Source organism: Leptodactylus fuscus, chromosome 8, assembly GCF_031893055.1.
Source record: "Leptodactylus fuscus isolate aLepFus1 chromosome 8, aLepFus1.hap2, whole genome shotgun sequence".
Classification (NCBI taxonomy): Eukaryota; Metazoa; Chordata; class Amphibia; order Anura; family Leptodactylidae; genus Leptodactylus; species Leptodactylus fuscus.
Window position 1 is genome coordinate 2,505,467 of NC_134272.1, and position 22,256 is coordinate 2,527,722.

General features: G+C 44.3%; 1 protein-coding gene across 1 annotated transcript in view; it reads left to right on the forward strand.

Annotated features, from left to right (window-relative positions):
* Window positions 1-22,256, forward strand: part of DNAH3 (dynein axonemal heavy chain 3) — a 195,244-nt gene that overhangs the window by 16,376 nt on the left and 156,612 nt on the right. The window contains exons 5-7 of the mRNA XM_075284877.1: window positions 4,486-4,561; window positions 5,404-5,587; window positions 7,337-7,526. Of these exons, the coding sequence (XP_075140978.1) occupies window positions 4,486-4,561; window positions 5,404-5,587; window positions 7,337-7,526 (450 nt within the window). The remainder of the gene's footprint in view (window positions 1-4,485; window positions 4,562-5,403; window positions 5,588-7,336; window positions 7,527-22,256) is intronic.

Here is a 22,256-nt window from a genome sequence, read left to right on the forward strand (position 1 = left end):
TGTGTATGGATCCTGTGTGTATGAGTCCTCGGTGTATGAGTCCTCGGTGTATGAGTCCTAGGTGTATGAGTCCTGGGTCCTAGGTGTATGGGACTTATGTAAATGTGTGGATGGGTCTTTTGTGGATGGCTCATATGTGTATGGGTTGTGTATATATGGGTCCTACATGTATGGGTTCCATGTGTATGGGACTTATGCGAATGTGTGGATGGGTCCTATGTGTCAGGGTCTTATATGGATGGGACTTATGTGTATGGGTTCTATATGAGTCTGTGGATAGTTCTTGTATGTACAGGTCATATGTGTAGGTGTGCTATGTCTTGGAGTCCTATATTTCGGAGACTTATGTTTATGTATCTTATGTATACAGGACTCATGTATATAGATTTTATATGACTGTGTGGATGGGTGTTATTTTTTTGTATATGATTTGTATAGGTGTATATTTGTATATTGTGCTATGTTGTGGGGTCCTATATATAGGAATCCTATGTGTATGGGTCTTATGTATATGTTTCCCATGTGAATGTGTTTATGGGTCCTTATGTGTACGGCTCCATACATTGCTCATATGGATTTTATAGTATAACGAGTTTTATATAAGGAATCTATGAATAGTAAGTGTGCGCCCTGTGTATAGGAGTCAGAATACAAGCCTATAGCAAGCGGCACTACGAGCTCCCCCCCCCTGGCACATCCGCACAGTATGGATTATTTATAGGCTCGGGTTCCTATTGTGATCCTAACATTAAATGTACGATGTTCTTCTCGCCCTAGGGTGACGTCACTTTTACAACCACTCCGGAGCCTTTTTAGATGCCATGGAAAGGGTTAATAATCTCTTCCCTGCAGAAATAAATGAGATTATCCGCTAGAAAAGTGAATTCATGTTTTATAAGAATCTCCTCCAATCTATTCTTGCTGATCTGACACAAGAGGAAGAATTGAAGGAAACAGAAAGTCTGCCTGAAGCCAAAAACCTTCTTACAGGCACCTCAGTCTCCAAAAATATTACAAAATGTGCGGCGGAGACTGATCATGTGAATTGTATTCTATAGCACGCGCTGCACCCCATTCCTCAGTCTGCTGTGTATCTATATCTAATATGGCTACTCCAGGGTGATATACCTATATATACCACCACTACTCCAGGGTGATATACCTATATATACCACCGCTACTCCAGGGTGATATACCTATATATACCACCGCTACTCCAGGGTGATATACCTATATATACCACCGCTACTCCAGGGTGATATACCTATATATACCACCGCTACTCCAGGGTGATATACCTATATATACCACCGCTACTCCAGGGTGATATACCTATATATACCACCGCTACTCCAGGGTGATATACCTATATATACCACCGCTACTCCAGGGTGATATACCTATATATACCACCGCTACTCCAGGGTGATATACCTATATATACCACCGCTACTCCAGGGTGATATACCTATATATACCACCGCTACTCCAGGGTGATATACCTATATATACCACCGCTACTCCAGGGTGATATACCTATATATACCACCGCTACTCCAGGGTGATATACCTATATATACCACCGCTACTCCAGAGTGATATACCTATATATACCACCGCTACTCCAGGGTGATATACCTATATATACCACCGCTACTCCAGAGTGATATACCTATATATACCACCGCTACTCCAGGGTGATATACCTATATATACCACCGCTACTCCAGGGTGATATACCTATATATACCACCGCTACTCCAGGGTGATATACCTATATATACCACCGCTACTCCAGAGTGATATACCTATATATACCACCGCTACTCCAGAGTGATATACCTATATATACCACCGCTACTCCAGGGTGATATACCTATATATACCACCGCTACTCCAGGGTGATATACCTATATATACCACCGCTACTCCAGGGTGATATACCTATATATACCACCGCTACTCCAGAGTGATATACCTATATATACCATGGCTACTCCAGGGTGATATACCTATATATACCACCGCTACTCCAGGGTGATATACCTATATATACCACCGCTACTCCAGAGTGATATACCTATATATACCATGGCTACTCCAGGGTGATATACCTATATATACCACCGCTACTCCAGGGTGATATACCTATATATACCACCGCTACTCCAGGGTGATATACCTATATATACCACCGCTACTCCAGGGTGATATACCTATATATACCACCGCTACTCCAGGGTGATATACCTATATATACCACCGCTACTCCAGGGTGATATACCTATATATACCACCACTACTCCAGGGTGATATACCTATATATACCACCGCTACTCCAGGGTGATATACCTATATATACCACCGCTACTCCAGGGTGATATACCTATATATACCACCGCTACTCCAGGGTGATATACCTATATATACCACCGCTACTCCAGGGTGATATACCTATATATACCATGGCTACTCCAGGGTGATATACCTATATATACCACCGCTACTCCAGGGTGATATACCTATATATACCACCGCTACTCCAGGGTGATATACCTATATATACCACCGCTACTCCAGGGTGATATACCTATATATACCACCGCTACTCCAGAGTGATATACCTATATATACCATGGCTACTCCAGGGTGATATACCTATATATACCACCGCTACTCCAGGGTGATATACCTATATATACCACCGCTACTCCAGAGTGATATACCTATATATACCACCGCTACTCCAGGGTGATATACCTATATATACCATGGCTACTCCAGGGTGATATACCTATATATACCACCGTTACTCCAGGGTGATATACCTATATATACCACCGCTACTCCAGGGTGATATACCTATATATACCACCGCTACTCCAGGGTGATATACCTATATATACCACTGCTACTCCAGGGTGATATACCTATATATACCATGGCTACTCCAGGGTGATATACCTATATATACCACCGCTACTCCAGGGTGATATACCTATATATACCACCGCTACTCCAGGGTGATATACCTATATATACCACCGCTACTCCAGGGTGATATACCTATATATACCACCGCTACTCCAGGGTGATATACCTATATATACCACCGCTACTCCAGGGTGATATACCTATATATACCACCGCTACTCCAGGGTGATATACCTATATATACCACCGCTACTCCAGGGTGATATACCTATATATACCACCGCTACTCCAGGGTGATATACCTATATATACCATGGCTACTCCAGGGTGATATACCTATATATACCACCGCTACTCCAGGGTGATATACCTATATATACCACCGCTACTCCAGGGTGATATACCTATATATACCACTGCTACTCCAGGGTGATATACCTATATATACCACCGCTACTCCAGGGTGATATACCTATATATACCACCGCTACTCCAGGGTGATATACCTATATATACCACCGCTACTCCAGGGTGATATACCTATATATACCACCGTTACTCCAGGGTGATATACCTATATATACCACCGCTACTCCAGGGTGATATACCTATATATACCACCACTACTCCAGGGTGATATACCTATATATACCACCGCTACTCCAGGGTGATATACCTATATATACCACCACTACTCCAGGGTGATATACCTATATATACCACCGCTACTCCAGGGTGATATACCTATATATACCACCGCTACTCCAGGGTGATATACCTATATATACCACCGCTACTCCAGGGTGATATACCTATATATACCACCGCTACTCCAGGGTGATATACCTATATATACCACCGCTACTCCAGAGTGATATACCTATATATACCACCGCTACTCCAGGGTGATATACCTATATATACCACCGCTACTCCAGGGTGATATACCTATATATACCACCGCTACTCCAGAGTGATATACCTATATATACCACCGCTACTCCAGGGTGATATGCCCATATATACCATGTCACTTTGCAGCTGATTGCTTACTGCAGTGATACGACATTTGACTTCTGAGACCAGTGACTGGCTGTGGCGGGGACATGTTATATTCAGTCACTATGGCTCCATAGCGGTGAGGGGACTACAGGGTAGAAACTTGTCAGTGACACTCTCCTCGCCCTGGTCCTGAAGCTGCCCCGCTCCCTGATCTTTTCTACTTCCTGTTCCTTCATGACACACAGGAAGTTTGTTCTCAGCCAATCCCTAGTTGCAGCAGGTTACATCTCCTCCCAGTGATTGATGAGATTTTGCATAATTTTACAGGATTATTAGTTGCAGTTCATGTTTCAGATTCCTCCCCTGTACAATCCCGGTGATAACTGATGTTGATCAATTTGCAGATTGACAGATTACATTACATAAGAAATGAAATACAACAATTTGGGGATAATAATAATGTTTTCCGTGTAACCGCGATGACTCATATTCCCTCTGGCTGTTCTCTTACCTTTGTAGAAACAAGCTGTCGGCTTCCTTAACTAATAGATTCAGCTTCAAAGGACATATCATGCATCCCGAAAAAACCAAAACCGTCTCCCAGGAGCAAATATAACACTGATAGGTAAGGAGTTTGTCAGTCACCGACATCCGAAGCTTCTAAAGAGTTCTCTGCAGATCCTTCTACACATAGAGGAAGATTGTGACGTGTCCAAGGATTTCTGGCAAATTCCTAAAGTCATATTTACTATTATGTAACTGTATGTCATATAATGTCATATAATGTCTGTCATATAATGTTATATAATGTCATATAATGTCTGTCATATAATGTCTGTCATATAATGTCATATAATGTCTGTCATATAATGTTATATAATGTCATATAATGTCTGTCATATAATGTCATATAATGTCTGTCATATAATGTCATATAATGTCTGTCATATAATGTCTGTCATATAATGTCTGTCATATAATGTCATATAATGTCTGTCATATAATGTCTGTCATATAATGTCATATAATGTCTGTCATATAATGTTATATAATGTCATATAATGTCTGTCATATAATGTCATATAATGTCTGTCATATAATGTCTGTCATATAATGTCTGTTATATAATGTCTGTCATATAATGTCATATAATGTCTGTCATATAATGTTATATAATGTCATATAATGTCTGTCATATAATGTCATATAATGTCTGTCATATAATGTCTGTCATATAATGTCATATAATGTCTGTCATATAATGTCTGTCATATAATGTCTGTCATATAATGTCTGTTATATAATGTCATATAATGTCATATAATGTATGCTATGTAATGCCTGCTATATCATGGAAACTTATAGGCACATAAGGATGGATAGAATGTAAATATTACATGGAGATGGGATTAGTCTTCTAATTGCTCAATTAGATGCCTCAAGATAATTGTCTTTATTATTATGCAGATGGATAATAGCGAGGGATGGAGCGTTAGAGCCGATGTCTATAGATGAGAACGTACCGCAGACACAGAGCGCGACCTACCCACTGAGCCGGCCCATTACTCCCGAGGAACAATTACAGATTATGTTACAGCAGGAGGCAGAGAGAGAAAAACAGCGCAATAAGCCGACTCAAAGAGACTTGGAGGTGAGGTTATTACACAAGGGCCTTGTACACCTCCTCTGATACCAAATGCAGGTTCTTGGCAGACTTTCTCAATAGATGTTAATAGTAACGTTATTGGTTACGTTTTAGATCTCAGATTTACTTTGCTCAGATCATCATTCACCCTTGAGCAGCGCTGCCATAAAGCGTTGTATTCTGTGGCCCGTTAGACATTTTAGTAATCTTCTTACCGCTAGCCGTATTTCTGTATTATCTGCTCCATTCCGGTCCTTCGCTGTATCACATGACCAGCAATAACACTCACAGCATCTTATTTGTGGTCATGAAGTCAGGTTCTCTGTTCATTCCTGTGAGATTCACATCAAGGCTGTCATAGGAAGGAATGGAAAATCTGACTTACTGCCCTTACATAAGACACCGGGGCAGATTTACTAATACAGTCCAAAACTGACATTGTAAACTTAGGCTAGGCTTAAACTATGCCAGATTTATCAGAAGTTTGCTTAAGAAGAAAGTTTGTATAATGAACAGGCCCTCACAAGCGGAGAATCTGCATAATTATAACTAGAAGTGGATTTACATAATGAGAACGGCTCTTCATTTGGGGAAGCTCGATACACATCACAACAAGCCAATAAGATTATGGCTCCATTTACACAGACTGCCAGGTCTCATCTTTATGAACAATTTGCATCCCAAAAAATAACATTCTCATCTACTGCAATCAATATCCCTGCTGAAGATGTTTAAAGGGGTTGTCTGGCATTTACCGAAGTTTGTATACAGGCTGGGAATGGTTTGGAATAATAAAATAACTAGTATTCACCCTTTCAATCCCTCCAGCGTCGCTACACCAGGCCTGCAGCAATGGCCTGGATCATACACGTGACCCGCGCAGCCAATAAGTGGCTTCAGTGGTCACCGGTGGTGCCTGCAAACGTCACTCAGACCAGTGATTGGTGCAGTGATCACATGAATTATGTGTGTGACATCATCATTGCAGGAACGGCAGGATCATCCGAGCAGCAGCATTACAGTGCATGAGTACTGGTTACTTTTCTATGTTATAGCATTTCCTGCTTGGGTGCAACTGTTTTGGCAAATACTGGACAATCTTGTTAAAATTTATGGGGCACATCAATGAGGGGCGCTGTTTGCTGGGCTGTGCACCTGGGGAGTCATGTACGCTGGCTCATAGGTGCCTCCATCTATCTGATTATTTATGCCACATTTCTGGGGTAAATGATAGTAAATCTGGCGGAGCTGCTGCTTCTGCCCCCAGAACCCCCTCATCACGCCGCAGATATCGAAAAAAAAACTGGTGTACAAGGTAAATCTGCCCAAAGTCCTATTAATGTCTTAACTTGTGGCAGACACCATCGGACCCCAAGGGTCCATTTGACTATCCCATTGACTGTCATGTAGCCCATTGGTGTCCATCCTTTTTTAAGCTGAAATCCCTGGCAGTCCGACTTGCAGGACTTTTTCGTATGCCAATTTCTGACAGATCTGCACCGAAGACTCCGACAAAAGACTCCAGCGAAGATGTGAAGAGGATCTGACCCAGATGAAGTCTTTACTTTACATCCAGGTTATAAATTGGCTGTGACATTATACATGTACCGATGACCCAAACTATCTGTAGGCTACAAATGGTTAAGAAGGTGCAAGCTGCAGGATGCTTTGTAGAAACTCTTCTTTTCTCCACATCCTAATTCTGCCGCTCTCCTTCTGCTACATCCTAAATAACAATCTTGGTAACTGTTTCAGAGGTATTTCCACTACATACACCATGGGATTCAGACAGCAATGCTGGCACCACAGGAGAAGCAGCAGATGGACAGAATCTTAACAAGTGTTCCCAGCCAACTCCTGAGAAACCCGGCTCGGGAGAAATTGCTTGAAGGAATAAAAGAAGAGATTGCATATGATTACTACATGAGCCTTAGGAAGAGCATCGGTGAGAATTCTTTCTTCATCACTTGTCCCATTTAGAAAGGGAATCAGATAGACGTCAGGACTATGGGATGGGTGCGCGGCTTTGTACTGCGCCTTGTTTTGTTTCTCAGATACATCAATTACACCGATCACTTAATAGTCACTTCTTACAGAATGAATCTTGTACAATAGGAATACTTAGGCCACATTCACATCTGTGTCAGAGTCTGGCAGAAGTCCCGGATGAAAAAGACCTGCAAGCTAAACGTATTCATCCGGAGAGGACTGCTGATAATAACCCCATTATATTTAGTGGGGTCCCTTTGGATCCGTTGCAGTCTGTTATTAGTTGGAACATTTTTCTGTTCTTCTGTCCTGGAAACTCCAATGCAGATGTGAAGTTAGTGTTAGCGACATGCATAACTTAAGACTTTGTCACACATGTAGCCAGACATTTGCCTCATAAATATTCAGTATTAGGGTCCATTCACACAGAGTAACGTGCCGCGTGAAGTGGCACGTATACGGCGTGAGAGACTTTGAGCGCCGTACACGCTCCCATTGATTTCAATGGGAGCCTGGATCGTATACGCCACGTTATTTTGCGGCCGTGATTTTGCGGCCGCAAAATAACGTGGCGTATACGATCCAGGCTCCCATTGAAATCAATGGGAGTGTATACGGCGCTCAAAGTCTCACACGCCATATATGTGCCACATCACGCGGCATGTTACTCCGTGTGAATGGACCCTTAAAGGACCCTTGAATGGTGCAAATACTTTTCATATCACTGTGTGGCCCTGAACAGCATTTTCCACTTTTGTGTGTTCTCATATGTGGTGGCCACCATTTACGGCTGAGTTCACACTGCGTTTTGTTGCAAAATACTCATCCGAAAAATCAGACAAATATCTTACCTGTAGAAACCGCAGCAGAAAGCCGGACGCACTTTCAGTCTTGTCTTCCGCTTGGTTCGCACGCACTGATCAGCCCCTTCAAATATCATTGCGTGGCGATGTGCTGCGACTTCAGCAGAGATTCCTACACTAAATATACGGCGAGATAGGACAAGACGCTTTGTTTTTTGAATGCACTAAAAAAAGCGGCATTGGGGTATTTTTTGTAGTAGATTTTGAGGCAGGAAACACCTCGAAAATATAGCATGAGCCGAGTCTATAGCTGATGTCAGGGAGTCTCCGGCCATCAATGTTTAGTCTGTATGGAGTTCTATTAGCTATATATTCAGGTTTAGACAATGAAGACAAGGTGTGATGTGCTACTCACCCCTTGTCCATTCAAATCCATTGACACTCTCAGAATTTTTTTGGATCACATTAACCCTCTGATGACCATCTCATGTCCCTGGATCCCTGCGGTATAAAGAGGCGTCTTCAGAGCGGATGATGGCGGTAATATCTTATGCTGCAGATCCTCTCCGAGCGTGTAGACAGGTTTTAATTCATCTCGGTGGTTGCGGTTGCTTCCCCCTGAGTACAGACTGACACACAGTTTTATTAAATGCATTTCTTTGCGGGGCCGCTATTAATATTCTGCCAGGGCTGTTTGCCCCCTGGACTGTCCTGACAAATCGAGACCGACAATGTAAATTCTGATTGATGAATCAATTAGTAGAAAAGCTGATTAATTACTAGACCTGTCATCTCGCCGCACGTCTGGGGCTTTGTGAACTAAAAGACACTGGATAAAAGATTAGAATCTCGAGGACTATAAAAAATTCACAACCTCTAAGTCAATAGCTCTTGTGACCTTTTTACCGCTGCTCGAGCTTATAGCGAGAACACATTGATGAGATTAAACCCACATTTATCACATCAACTTATTTCTTCCAAATGGAAATCCAAGTGTGCCGGGGTCTGGAGTCGCTCATTGTAATAAACTTTACATCTAAGATGTGATTGCCTTTAAAGGGACACTCCACTGATTATTCTCCCGCTTGTTGTATTGCCTGGGCAGTCATAGTTGTCTGTGCACACTGTCTTTGGTTTTTACCTTCTTCAGTCAGATTATCACAGTGTGGCCTCTTTTTTCTAGCATGGGTTACTGTGCAAACAGGAGGTCTCCCTGCAGCCTGCAGATCCCTGGCAGGCATATTGTATTCTGAGCTCTGCAGCCGATAGACATGGGTACAAATTCTGGTCACGGGTACAGGCACTAGACATGGGCATCAGCAATAGCCAACTTAACACATATTTTAATTAATAAGACACTGGAGTGCCACTTTAACTTCTGTTGAGTTACTTCTGGAGCGCTGCATGATGGTGCTTGCTTGGCACTGCTCAGGTGAGATGTGCTTTAGTAGGTGCTTGTTTGGCATGTTAGGGTGAGATGTGCTGCAGTGTGATGCTTGTTAAGCACCGCTGGGGTGAGATGTGCCTCAGTGTGGTGCTTCTTTGGCACTGCTAGGGTGAGATGTGCTGCAGTGTGATGCTTGTTAGGCACCGCTGGGGTGAGATGTGCTGCAGTAGGTGCTTGTTAGGCACCGCTGGGGTGAGATGTGCTGCAGTAGGTGCTTGTTAGGCACCGCTGGGGTGAGATGTGCTGCAGTAGGTGCTTGTTAGGCACCGCTGGGGTGAGATGTGCTGCAGTAGGTGCTTCTTTGGCACCGCTGGGGTGAGATGTGCTGCAGTGTGGTCTTTGGTCTTTCTGGGAGTTATTTTTCTGCTGGGGATATTGTTTGCTGCATTGTGTTATTCAGTGTTGTCCTGCGGTATTAGGTTGGCACTGGTGAGGGGATTATATGTACAACATACTGGCATGTGTTTGGCACTCTTTGGTAGCATTTTGTTGCTGGTGAGGCCCTGGCATCCTAGAAAATTGACTGGTGACCCCAAATCAAAAAAGTTTGAGACGCCGTGTTCCAGTCTATGTCCGCACGCGACTTACATGTGACAGACTTCAGGGCACAGAGTTGCAGCAGCAGCAATAACATACAGGATAATATTTAACTAAAAAAATCATCGACATTCTGCGGATAAAATCTGCACCAAAAAATAACCTGTGAGATCCGCAACATTTTAGGATGAGATTTTTTTTCTGCAGATTTTATTTTTCACAGTAAATAGTCTCAATCAGTGACAAACCCTCAGCAGTACACACAAGAAATCTCCATACAATAGATGATGCCACAGGATGATCGGACACAGAATTCTGGGTAATTGTGCTGAGGATATTCCATCTTGGACAATCCATCCCATGTGGACGTCACCTTAATGTTCAGCAAGTGCCAGTCATTATTTCCCTCCTCGGCAATAAGACTTTGCTGGTGGATTTCATAGAAAGCCGCAGGTATCAGAAGCAATTCTGTCATTGTTAGAAAGAGACATCACACACTTATTTCTTCTATGTGAGACCCTCGGGGGAGGCGGCAATAAAATGGAAGAGAATCAATCACTGGGTAACCTGCAGGGGATCTATAGTATTGGAAGTCATTAGTTCTGCACAACATGATCCGAATCGTCACTAATCCATTATACAGTATTATACTCACTGCTCCCTTATTACTGACCACTTATATTATACTCACCGATCTCTTATTACTCACCACCTATATTATACTCACTGCTCCCTTATTACTGACCACCTATATTATACTCACCACTCCCTTATTACTGACCACTTATATTATACTCACCGATCCCTTATTACTGACCACTTATATTATACTCACTGCTCCCTTATTACTGACCACCTATATTATACTCACCACTCCCTTATTACTGACCACTTAAATTATACTTACCGATCCTTTATTACTGACCACTTATATTATACTCACCGCTCCCTTATTACTGACCACTTATATTATACTCACTGCTCGCTTATTACTGACCCCTTATATTATACACCCTGCTCCCTTATTACTGACCACTTATATTATACTCACCGCTCCCTTATTAATGACCATTTATATTATACTCACCGATCCCTTATTACTAACCACTTATATTATACTCACTGCTCCCTTATTACTGACCACTTATATTATACTCACCGATCTCTTATTACTCACCACCTATATTATACTCACCGATCCCTTATTACTGACCACTTATATTATACTCACCGATCCCTTATTACTGACCACTTATATTATACTCACCGATCCCTTATTACTGACCACTTATAGTCACTGATCCCTTATTACTGACCACTTATATTATTCTCACCGATCCCTTATTACTGACCACCGATCCCTTATTACTGACCACTTATATTATTCTCACCGATCCCTTATTACTGACCACTTATATTATACTCACCAATCCCTTATTACTGACCACTTATATTATTCTCACCGACCCCTTATTACTGACCACCTATATTATACTCACCGATCCCTTATTACTGACCACTTATATTATACTCACCGATCCCTTATTACTGACCACTTATATTATACTCACCGATCCCTTATTACTGACCACTTATAGTCACTGATCCCTTATTACTGACCACTTATATTATTCTCACCGATCCCTTATTACTGACCACCGATCCCTTATTACTGACCACTTATATTATTCTCACCGATCCCTTATTACTGACCACTTATATTATACTCACTGCTCCCTTATTACTGACCACCTATATTATACTCACCACTCCCTTATTACTGACCACTTAAATTATACTTACCGATCCTTTATTACTGACCACTTATATTATACTCACCGCTCCCTTATTACTGACCACTTATATTATACTCACTGCTCGCTTATTACTGACCCCTTATATTATACACCCTGCTCCCTTATTACTGACCACTTATATTATACTCACCGCTCCCTTATTAATGACCATTTATATTATACTCACCGATCCCTTATTACTAACCACTTATATTATACTCACTGCTCCCTTATTACTGACCACTTATATTATACTCACCGATCTCTTATTACTCACCACCTATATTATACTCACTGATCCCTTATTACTCACCACCTATATTATACTCACCGATCCCTTATTACTGACCACTTATATTATACTCACCGATCCCTTATTACTGACCACTTATATTATACTCACCGATCCCTTATTACTGACCACTTATAGTCACTGATCCCTTATTACTGACCACTTATATTATTCTCACCGATCCCTTATTACTGACCACCGATCCCTTATTACTGACCACTTATATTATTCTCACCAATCCCTTATTACTGACCACTTATATTATACTCACCAATCCCTTATTACTGACCACTTATATTATTCTCACCGACCCCTTATTACTGACCACCGATCCCTTATTACTGACCACTTATATTATACTCACTGCTCCCTTATTACTGACCACTTATATTATACTCACCGATCCCTTATTACTAACCACTTATATTATACTCACTGCTCCCTTATTACTGACCACATATTATACTCACTGCTCCCTTATTACTCACCACTTATATTATACTCACCACTCCCTTATTACTGACCACTTATATTATACTCACCGCTCCCTTATTACTGACCACTTATATTATACTCACCGCTCCCTTATTACTGACCACATATTATACTCACCGATCCCTTATTACTGACCACTTATATTATACTCACTGCTCCCTTATTACTGACCACATATTATACTCACTGCTCCCTTATTACTCACCACTTATATTATACTCACCACTCCCTTATTACTGACCACTTATATTATACTCACCGCTCCCTTATTACTGACCACTTATATTATACTCACCGCTCCCTTATTACTGACCACTTATATTATACTCACCGCTCCCTTATTACTGACCACTTATATTATACTCACTGCTCCCTTATTACTGACCACATATTATACTCACTGCTCCCTTATTACTCACCACTTATATTATACTCACCGCTCCCTTATTACTGACCACTTATATTATACTCACCGCTCCCTTATTACTGACCACTTATATTATACTCACCGCTCCCTTATTACTGACCACATATTATACTCACCGATCCCTTATTACTGACCACTTATATTATACTCACCGATCCCTTATTGCTAACCACTTATATTATAGTCACATATAGCAGAACTTACCGTATATCATTGTATCCGTCTCTGGACGACAGACCAATAAATGAATTAAGAAACCCAAATTCTTGAAACAGAACTCCAGATATCTAAAATGTAATCTTTAATATATGATTTAATATCAAGCACAGATGACACCGCTGCGATACGATACAAGGATATATCAGGGCAGGACCAGGATCCGATGAGTCACACCAAGAAGTCATTAAGCTCTCATCATCCCGCTGAAGATCTCTCATAAGTACAAGTGAGCAAAAATCCACAGGATAGAAAATAAATGGGGAAAACAAATAGAAAGTGCCCTAATAAGAGGGACCCCGCTGTGGGAAGCGTCAGGTAATGCCGGGTCACAGTTCATTACTTTGGAGGTAGAATTATTTGGTTTCAGGTCTATGAGGTTATGTACATGTAGGAAGCTCACAGCACGAGGCACGAGCGGCTAATCTGCTGCAACGTACAGGAACGGAATATCAGATAATAACATCTAGATACTGCACAAGCTGACCTGTCCGGCTGACCTAAGGGTGCAAAGATTAAACAAAGCAAAGGATGAAAGGAGCAACCAGGGCCCCCCATCGAATCACCCCCACCATGGGCTGCTATTGCCGCAACAGAATTTGGGAAAAGCACTGCTGCACTTTCACATTAAGAACGGATCTGTCACTGTCACCTCTCCTGACCTGTCTGTCTCAGTAAATTCTTGTATACCCCATGTAATAATTCTAGCACATCTCCTCATAGATCTATGTGTCTGAGCTGACCATTTGTTATATCTCCTTCTGGTGACAGTAACCTATCTATCTGCAGGGCTGGGGTGATATGCTGGTTCTGGTGACAGTAACCTATCTATCTGCAGGACTGGGGTGATATGCTGGGTCTGGTGACAGTAACCTATCTATCTGCAGGGCTGGGGTGATATGCTGGTTTTGGTGACAGTAACCTATCTATCTGCAGGACTGGGGTGATATACTGGGTCTGGTGACAGTAACCTATCTATCTGCAGGACTGGGGTGATATGCTGGTTCTGGTGACAGTAACCTATCTATCTGCAGGGCTGGGGTGATATGCTGGTTCTGGTGACAGTAACCTATCTATCTGCAGGGCTGGGGTGATATGCTGGGTCTGGTGACAGTAACCTATCTATCTGCAGGGCTGGGGTGATATACTGGGTCTGGTGACAGTAACCTATCTATCTGCAGGGCTGGGGTGATATGCTGGTTCTGGTGACAGTAACCTATCTATCTGCAGGGCTGGGGTGATATGCTGAGGTCTGGTGACAGTAACCTATCTATCTGCAGGGCTTGGGTGATATGCTGGGTCTGGTGACAGTAACCTATCTATCTGCAGGGCTGGGGTGATATGCTGATTCTGGTGACAGTAACCTATCTATCTGCAGGACTGGGGTGATATGCTGATTCTGGTGACAGTAACCTATCTATCTGCCGGGCTGGGGTGATATGCTGGTTCTGGTGACAGTAACCTATCTATCCGCAGGGCTGGGGTGATATGCTGGTTCTGGTGACAGTAACCTATCTATCTGCAGGGCTGGGGTGATATGCTGGTGACAGTAACCTATCTATCTGCAGGGCTGGGGTGATATGCTGGTTCTGGTGACAGTAACCTATCTATCTGCAGGGCTGGGGTGATATGCTGGTTCTGGTGACAGTAACCTATCTATCTGCAGGGCTGGGGTGATATGTTGGTTCTGGTGACAGTAACCTATCTATCTGCAGGGCTGGGGTGATATGCTGGTTCTGGTTACAGTAACCTATCTATCTGCAGGACTGTGGTGATATGCTGGTTCTGGTGACAGTAACCTATCTATCTGCAGGGCTGGGGTGATATGCTGGGTCTGGTGACAGTAACCTATCTGCAGGGCTGGGGTGATATGCTGGGTCTGGTGACAGTAACCTATCTATCTGCAGGGCTGGGGTGATATGCTGGTTCTGGTGACAGTAACCTATCTATCTGCAGGACTGGGGTGATATGCTGGTACTGGTGACAGTAACCTATCTATCTGCAGGGCTGGGGTGATATGCTGGGTCTGGTGACAGTAACCTATCTGCAGGGCTGGGGTGATATGCTGGGTCTGGTGACAGTAACCTATCTATCTGCAGGGCTGGGGTGATATGCTGGTTCTGGTGACAGTAACCTATCTATCTGCAGGGCTGGGGTGATATGCTGGGTCTGGTGACACTAACCTATCTATCTGCAGGACTGGGGTGATATGCTGGTGACGTAACTTATCTATCCGCAGGGCTGGGGTGATATGCTTGTTCTGGTGACAGTAACCTATCTATCTGCAGGGCTGGGGTGATATGCTGGTTCTGGTGACAGTAACCTATCTATCTGCAGGACTGGGGTGATATGCTGGTTCTGGTGACAGTAACCTATCTATCTGCAGGGCTGGGGTGATATGCTGGGTCTGGTGACAGTAACCTATCTATCTGCAGGGCTGGGGTGATATGCTGGTGACAGTAACCTATCTATCTGCAGGGCTGGGGTGATATGCTGGTTCTGGTGACAGTAACCTATCTATCTGCAGGGCTGGGGTGATATGCTGGGTCTGGTGACAGTAACCTATCTATCTGCAGGGCTGGGGTGATATGCTGGGTCTGGTGACAGTAACCTATCTATCTGCAGGGCTGGGGTGATATGCTGGTTCTGGTGACAGTAACCTATCTATCTGCAGGGCTGGGGTGATATGCTGGGTCTGGTGACAGTAACCTATCTATCTGCAGGGCTGGGGTGATATGCTGGGTCTGGTGACAGTAACCTATCTATCTGCAGGGCTGGGGTGATATGCTGGGTCTGGTGACAGTAACCTATCTATCTGCAGGGCTGGGGTGATATGCTGGTTCTGGTGACAGTAACCTATCTATCTGCAGGACTGGGGTGATATGCTGGGTCTGGTGACAGTAACCTATCTATCTGCAGGGCTGGGGTGATATGCTGGTTCTGGTGACAGTAACCTATCTATCTGCAGGGCTGGGGTGATATGCTGGTTCTGGTGACAGTAACCTATCTATCTGCAGGACTGGGGTGATATGCTGGTTCTGGTGACAGTAACCTATCTATCTGCAGGGCTGGAGTGATATGCTGGTGACAGTAACCTATCTATCTGCAGGGCTGGGGTGATATGCTGGGTCTGGTGACAGTAACCTATCTATCTGCAGGGCTGGGGTGATATGCTGGTTCTGGTGACAGTAACCTATCTATCTGCAGGGCTGGGGTGATATGCTGGTGACAGTAACCTATCTATCCGCAGGGCTGGGGTGATATGCTGGTTCTGGTGACAGTAACCTATCTATCTGCAGGACTGGGGTGATATGCTGGTTCTGGTGACAGTAACCTATCTATCTGCAGGGCTGGGGTGATATGCTGGTTCTGGGGACAGTAACCTATCTATCTGCAGGGCTGGGGTGATATGCTGGTTCTGGGGATAGTAACCTATCTATCTGCAGGACTGGGGTGATATGCTGGTTCTGGTGACAGTAACCTATCTATCTGCAGGGCTGGGGTGATATGCTGGGTCTGGTGACAGTAACCTATCTATCTGCAGGGCTGGGGTGATATGCTGGTTCTGGTGACAGTAACCTATCTATCTGCAGGGCTGGGGTGATATGCTGGGTCTGGTGACAGTAACCTATCTATCTGCAGGGCTGGGGTGATATGCTGGGTCTGGTGACAGTAACCTATCTATCTGCAGGGCTGGGGTGATATGCTGGGTCTGGTGACAGTAACCTATCTATCTGCAGGGCTGGGGTGATATGCTGGTTCTGGTGACAGTAACCTATCTATCTGCAGGGCTGGGGTGATATGCTGGGTCTGGTGACAGTAACCTATCTATCTGCAGGACTGGGGTGATATGCTGGGTCTGGTGACAGTAACCTATCTATCTGCAGGGCTGGGGTGATATGCTGGTTCTGGTGACAGTAACCTATCTATCTGCAGGGCTGGGGTGATATGCTGGTTCTGGTGACAGTAACCTATCTATCTGCAGGACTGGGGTGATATGCTGGTTCTGGTGACAGTAACCTATCTATCTGCAGGGCTGGGCTGATATGCTGGTGACAGTAACCTATCTATCCGCAGGGCTGGGGTGATATGCTGGTTCTGGTGACAGTAACCTATCTATCTGCAGGACTGGGGTGATATGCTGGTTCTGGTGACAGTAACCTATCTATCTGCAGGGCTGGGGTGATATGCTGGTTCTGGGGACAGTAACCTATCTATCTGCAGGGCTGGGGTGATATGCTGGTTCTGGGGACAGTAACCTATCTATCTGCAGGGCTGGGGTGATATGCTGGTTCTGGTGACAGTAACCTATCTATCTGCAGGGCTGGGGTGATATGCTGGGTCTGGTGACAGTAACCTATCTATCTGCAGGGCTGGGGTGATATGCTGGGTCTGGTGACAGTAACCTATCTATCTGCAGGGCTGGGGTGATATGCTGGTTCTGGTGACAGTAACCTATCTATCTGCAGGGCTGGGGTGATATGCTGGTTCTGGTGACAGTAACCTATCTATCTGCAGGGCTGGGGTGATATGCTGGGTCTGGTGACAGTAACCTATCTATCTGCAGGACTGGGGTGATATGCTGGGTCTGGTGACAGTAACCTATCTATCTGCAGGGCTGGGGTGATATGCTGGTTCTGGTGACAGTAACCTATCTATCTGCAGGGCTGGGGTGATATGCTGGTTCTGGTGACAGTAACCTATCTATCTGCAGGACTGGGGTGATATACTGGTGACAGTAACTTATCTATCTGCAGGGCTGGGGTGATATGCTGGTTCTGGTGACAGTAACCTATCTATCTGCAGGACTGGGGTGATATGCTGGGTCTGGTGACAGTAACCTATCTATCTGCAGGGCTGGGGTGATATGCTGGTTCTGGTGACAGTAACCTATCTATCTGCAGGGCTGGGGTGATATGCTGGTGACAGTAACCTATCTATCTGCAGGGCTGGGGTGATATGCTGGGTCTGGTGACAGTAACCTATCTATCTGCAGGGCTGGGGTGATATGCTGGGTCTGGTGACAGTAACCTATCTATCTGCAGGGCTGGGGTGATATGCTGGTTCTGGTGACAGTAACCTATCTATCTGCAGGGCTGGGGTGATATGCTGGTGACAGTAACCTATCTATCCGCAGGGCTGGGGTGATATGCTGGTTCTGGTGACAGTAACCTATCTATCTGCAGGACTGGGGTGATATGCTGGTTCTGGTGACAGTAACCTATCTATCTGCAGGGCTGGGGTGATATGCTGGTTCTGGGGACAGTAACCTATCTATCTGCAGGGCTGGGGTGATATGCTGGTTCTGGGGACAGTAACCTATCTATCTGCAGGACTGGGGTGATATGCTGGTTCTGGTGACAGTAACCTATCTATCTGCAGGGCTGGGGTGATATGCTGGTTCTGGTGACAGTAACCTATCTATCTGCAGGGCTGGGGTGATATGCTGGTTCTGGTGACAGTAACCTATCTATCTGCAGGGCTGGGGTGATATGCTGGTTCTGGTGACAGTAACCTATCTATCTGCAGGGCTGGGGTGATATGCTGGTTCTGGTGACAGTAACCTATCTATCTGCAGGGCTGGGGTGATATGCTGGGTCTGGTGACAGTAACCTATCTATCTGCAGGGCTGGGGTGATATGCTGGTTCTGGTGACAGTAACCTATCTATCTGCAGGGCTGGGGTGATATGCTGGGTCTGGTGACAGTAACCTATCTATCTGCAGGGCTGGGGTGATATGCTGGTTCTGGTGACAGTAACCTATCTATCTGCAGGGCTGGGGTGATATGCTGGGTCTGGTGACAGTAACCTATCTATCTGCAGGGCTGGGGTGATATGCTGGGTCTGGTGACAGTAACCTATCTATCTGCAGGGCTGGGGTGATATGCTGGTTCTGGTGACAGTAACCTATCTATCTGCAGGGCTGGGGTGATATGCTGGTTCTGGTGACAGTAACCTATCTATCTGCAGTACTGGGGTGATATGCTGGGGTCTGGTGACAGTAACCTATCTATCTGCAGGGCTGGGGTGATATGCTGGTTCTGGTGACAGTAACCTATCTATCTGCAGGGCTGGGGTGATATGCTGGTTCTGGGGACAGTAACCTATCTATCTGCAGGGCTGGGGTGATATGCTGGTTCTGGGGACACACTATTTATAAGGTTACAGGCCTGTATACATGCACAGACTTGGGGGCGGGGGGACAGAACAGACAGCATATAGATTTCAGTGACCATAACACAAACTGGTATAAGGCCTGTTTTTTTGTTTTCGGTTATTGCCCCCTACACCGACCTGCAATAAATCAGGAGCCTTAGGGCGCATTCACAGGATGTAACGTGCCGCGTGATATGGCACGTATATGGCGTGTGAGAGTTTGCGGGCCGTAAAGGCTCCCATTCATTTCAATGGGGGTTAGGATCGTATACGCTGCGTTATTTTGTGACCGTGATTTTGCAAACTCTCACGCCGTATACATGCCATATCAAGCGGCACGTTACATCGTGTGAATGCACCCTTAGAAAAGAATCTGCAGTCGTGTCCATGTAGCCTGGAGAGGAGGAGAGATGTGCAGGGAATCTGAGAAGCCTGGGCTGTCCCCCTGACATCACATCTTACAGCCTGGGCTTACATGACGTATTATTCCTATTTCCCAGGATAATATCATTGTGACAGTCTGCTATGGAGTTGGATTCTTCATTGCAGCACTTCCTTGTATTAGGGGTGACATAGGTGCACGGTAATGATGTATAATTTGGCTGTCTGAGCTGCCTCGGTGCTGTGATATTCCTGCGCTGCCTTCCATAGGTGTGCATTGAGGTGCGGTAATATTGTTCCCAGAAAGCAATTAGAAGAGATATTGTAAATGACCTTCGAGATGATTTCCAGCATCTGCTGACTGCTCGCACAAGGACTCCCGAGAGCTGTAACAGCTGGAAAGTGATTCTTTAGGATTCTAAACATCTGATAATCCGGCGCCCCGGACTGCTAAAGCTGCACATTACAGATAGACTCAATACTCATGTACAGATATGAAGTGGCCCCTGAAGCCCTAATGTCGGGAGCACCGATGACTTAGCAGGTGCCGGGCTCTCCGGTGACCACCAGCAGCGAGACTTGGTCGCCTATAGTAAGTGCAGCAACCCTTCACTGTACAGCGATTTGGTGGTTCTGCTTGTGCCCTAAGGGGTATATACAGTACATGGCATCACACTTCAGGCTCAAGGCCTCTCCTCTCGTCTTAGTAAACGTGCGGAGCTTTCCTTTACTAAGTGCAGACTCTTGTAATAAAGTGCTTAATCCCGCTCTAATCCCGTATTTGGTCGGACAAGTAAACGCCGAGGTTTTCTTACAGGTTGTAATGAGAAGGGATTTGTTGAGATCCTTAGTATTAGGAGACAAGATCAGACATTTAGCAACGTTTTATAGATCGGCTTGTGCGAAACTTTTTGGCAGGTGTCGAAAATGCTGCAAAGTAAGAATTCTGTCCCAAATCAAAGTGTTAATGGGTTATTATTGGAAGTGAACGAAGAAAGAAACAAATCTAATTCCCATCATTGGGTCGGATCATCATGTCCAGGACTCCTTCTCCAAAGGGCAAGGGTCACACCAAATATTGATGGGAGTTACAATCCTATTCACACTTCTATCTTTAATGCAAACTTATTTTGTAGCATTTTTTTCACACCTACATCCATATGAGATTTGTGTGCTTAGGGCGAGCGCTGTCACCTCTTCGGCTCCTGCAATGTATCGCATATTCCATATCCCACCGATAGCCCCAGTGTCCCCCTTACCATTGCACCCTTGCTATCAGCCCCTGCTCGTTTCCGTTTTTGGTGACATTACAGGAAGGCTATATAATGTGCGGTGCACTAAGCCGGGTATTGCTTATCTCCCTATACCATATTCATGTTGTATACGCAGGCGGCTGCTTTCATGTTACTCAGCCCATGTCACATGTAATGGATTTCCTTCCGATCACAATCATATATTATCATACAAAGAATAGGGTTGTAGTAAAGCAGGAGACTTGATCATCTACAAGGTTTAATCATATGTGGTTGGGATGAGATTGCCAGTCTTGCATAGTAATACACAGATAAATCTCCAGGTCTGTACATTACAGTAAGACGTGTCCATGATGGATCACTGTGAGCAGCAGGATACGGAATATCTGGCCACAAAGTCATCACATTGTAATATTTCAGGGCGTCTTTCTTATAACAGAGGCTTTGAGCTGTTTGTGGTCTTGTATAAAGTAACCTGCAGAGTCCATGATAGATTATTAGAATAATATAATCCAATATGCCAGAACATGGAAAACCGTAACAGATTGGGTTTTTATATTTTGGGATTAGTTTTATCTTGTTTTTTTGCAATATTTGAGGGTATTTGGGATTTTCTAATTGAAGGTTTGATGCGTTCTCTCTATTCGCCCCTCTCTAGGCCCATCCCGATGCAACGTTAGTGTAAACTGGGGGTCAGCCATTAATTCATATTTGACCTGGACATTAGGACATAAGCATGAGCCGGACTGGTCTGTATATGTAATACAAGCGTAATTCTAAGAGTAAGATATAGAACTGATCAGAAATAACTAAGTCAGCAATCCGGAGCGACCGTATCAATACAAGGAACAGCCAAGTTATACGTTCTGACTAGCAGTGGACT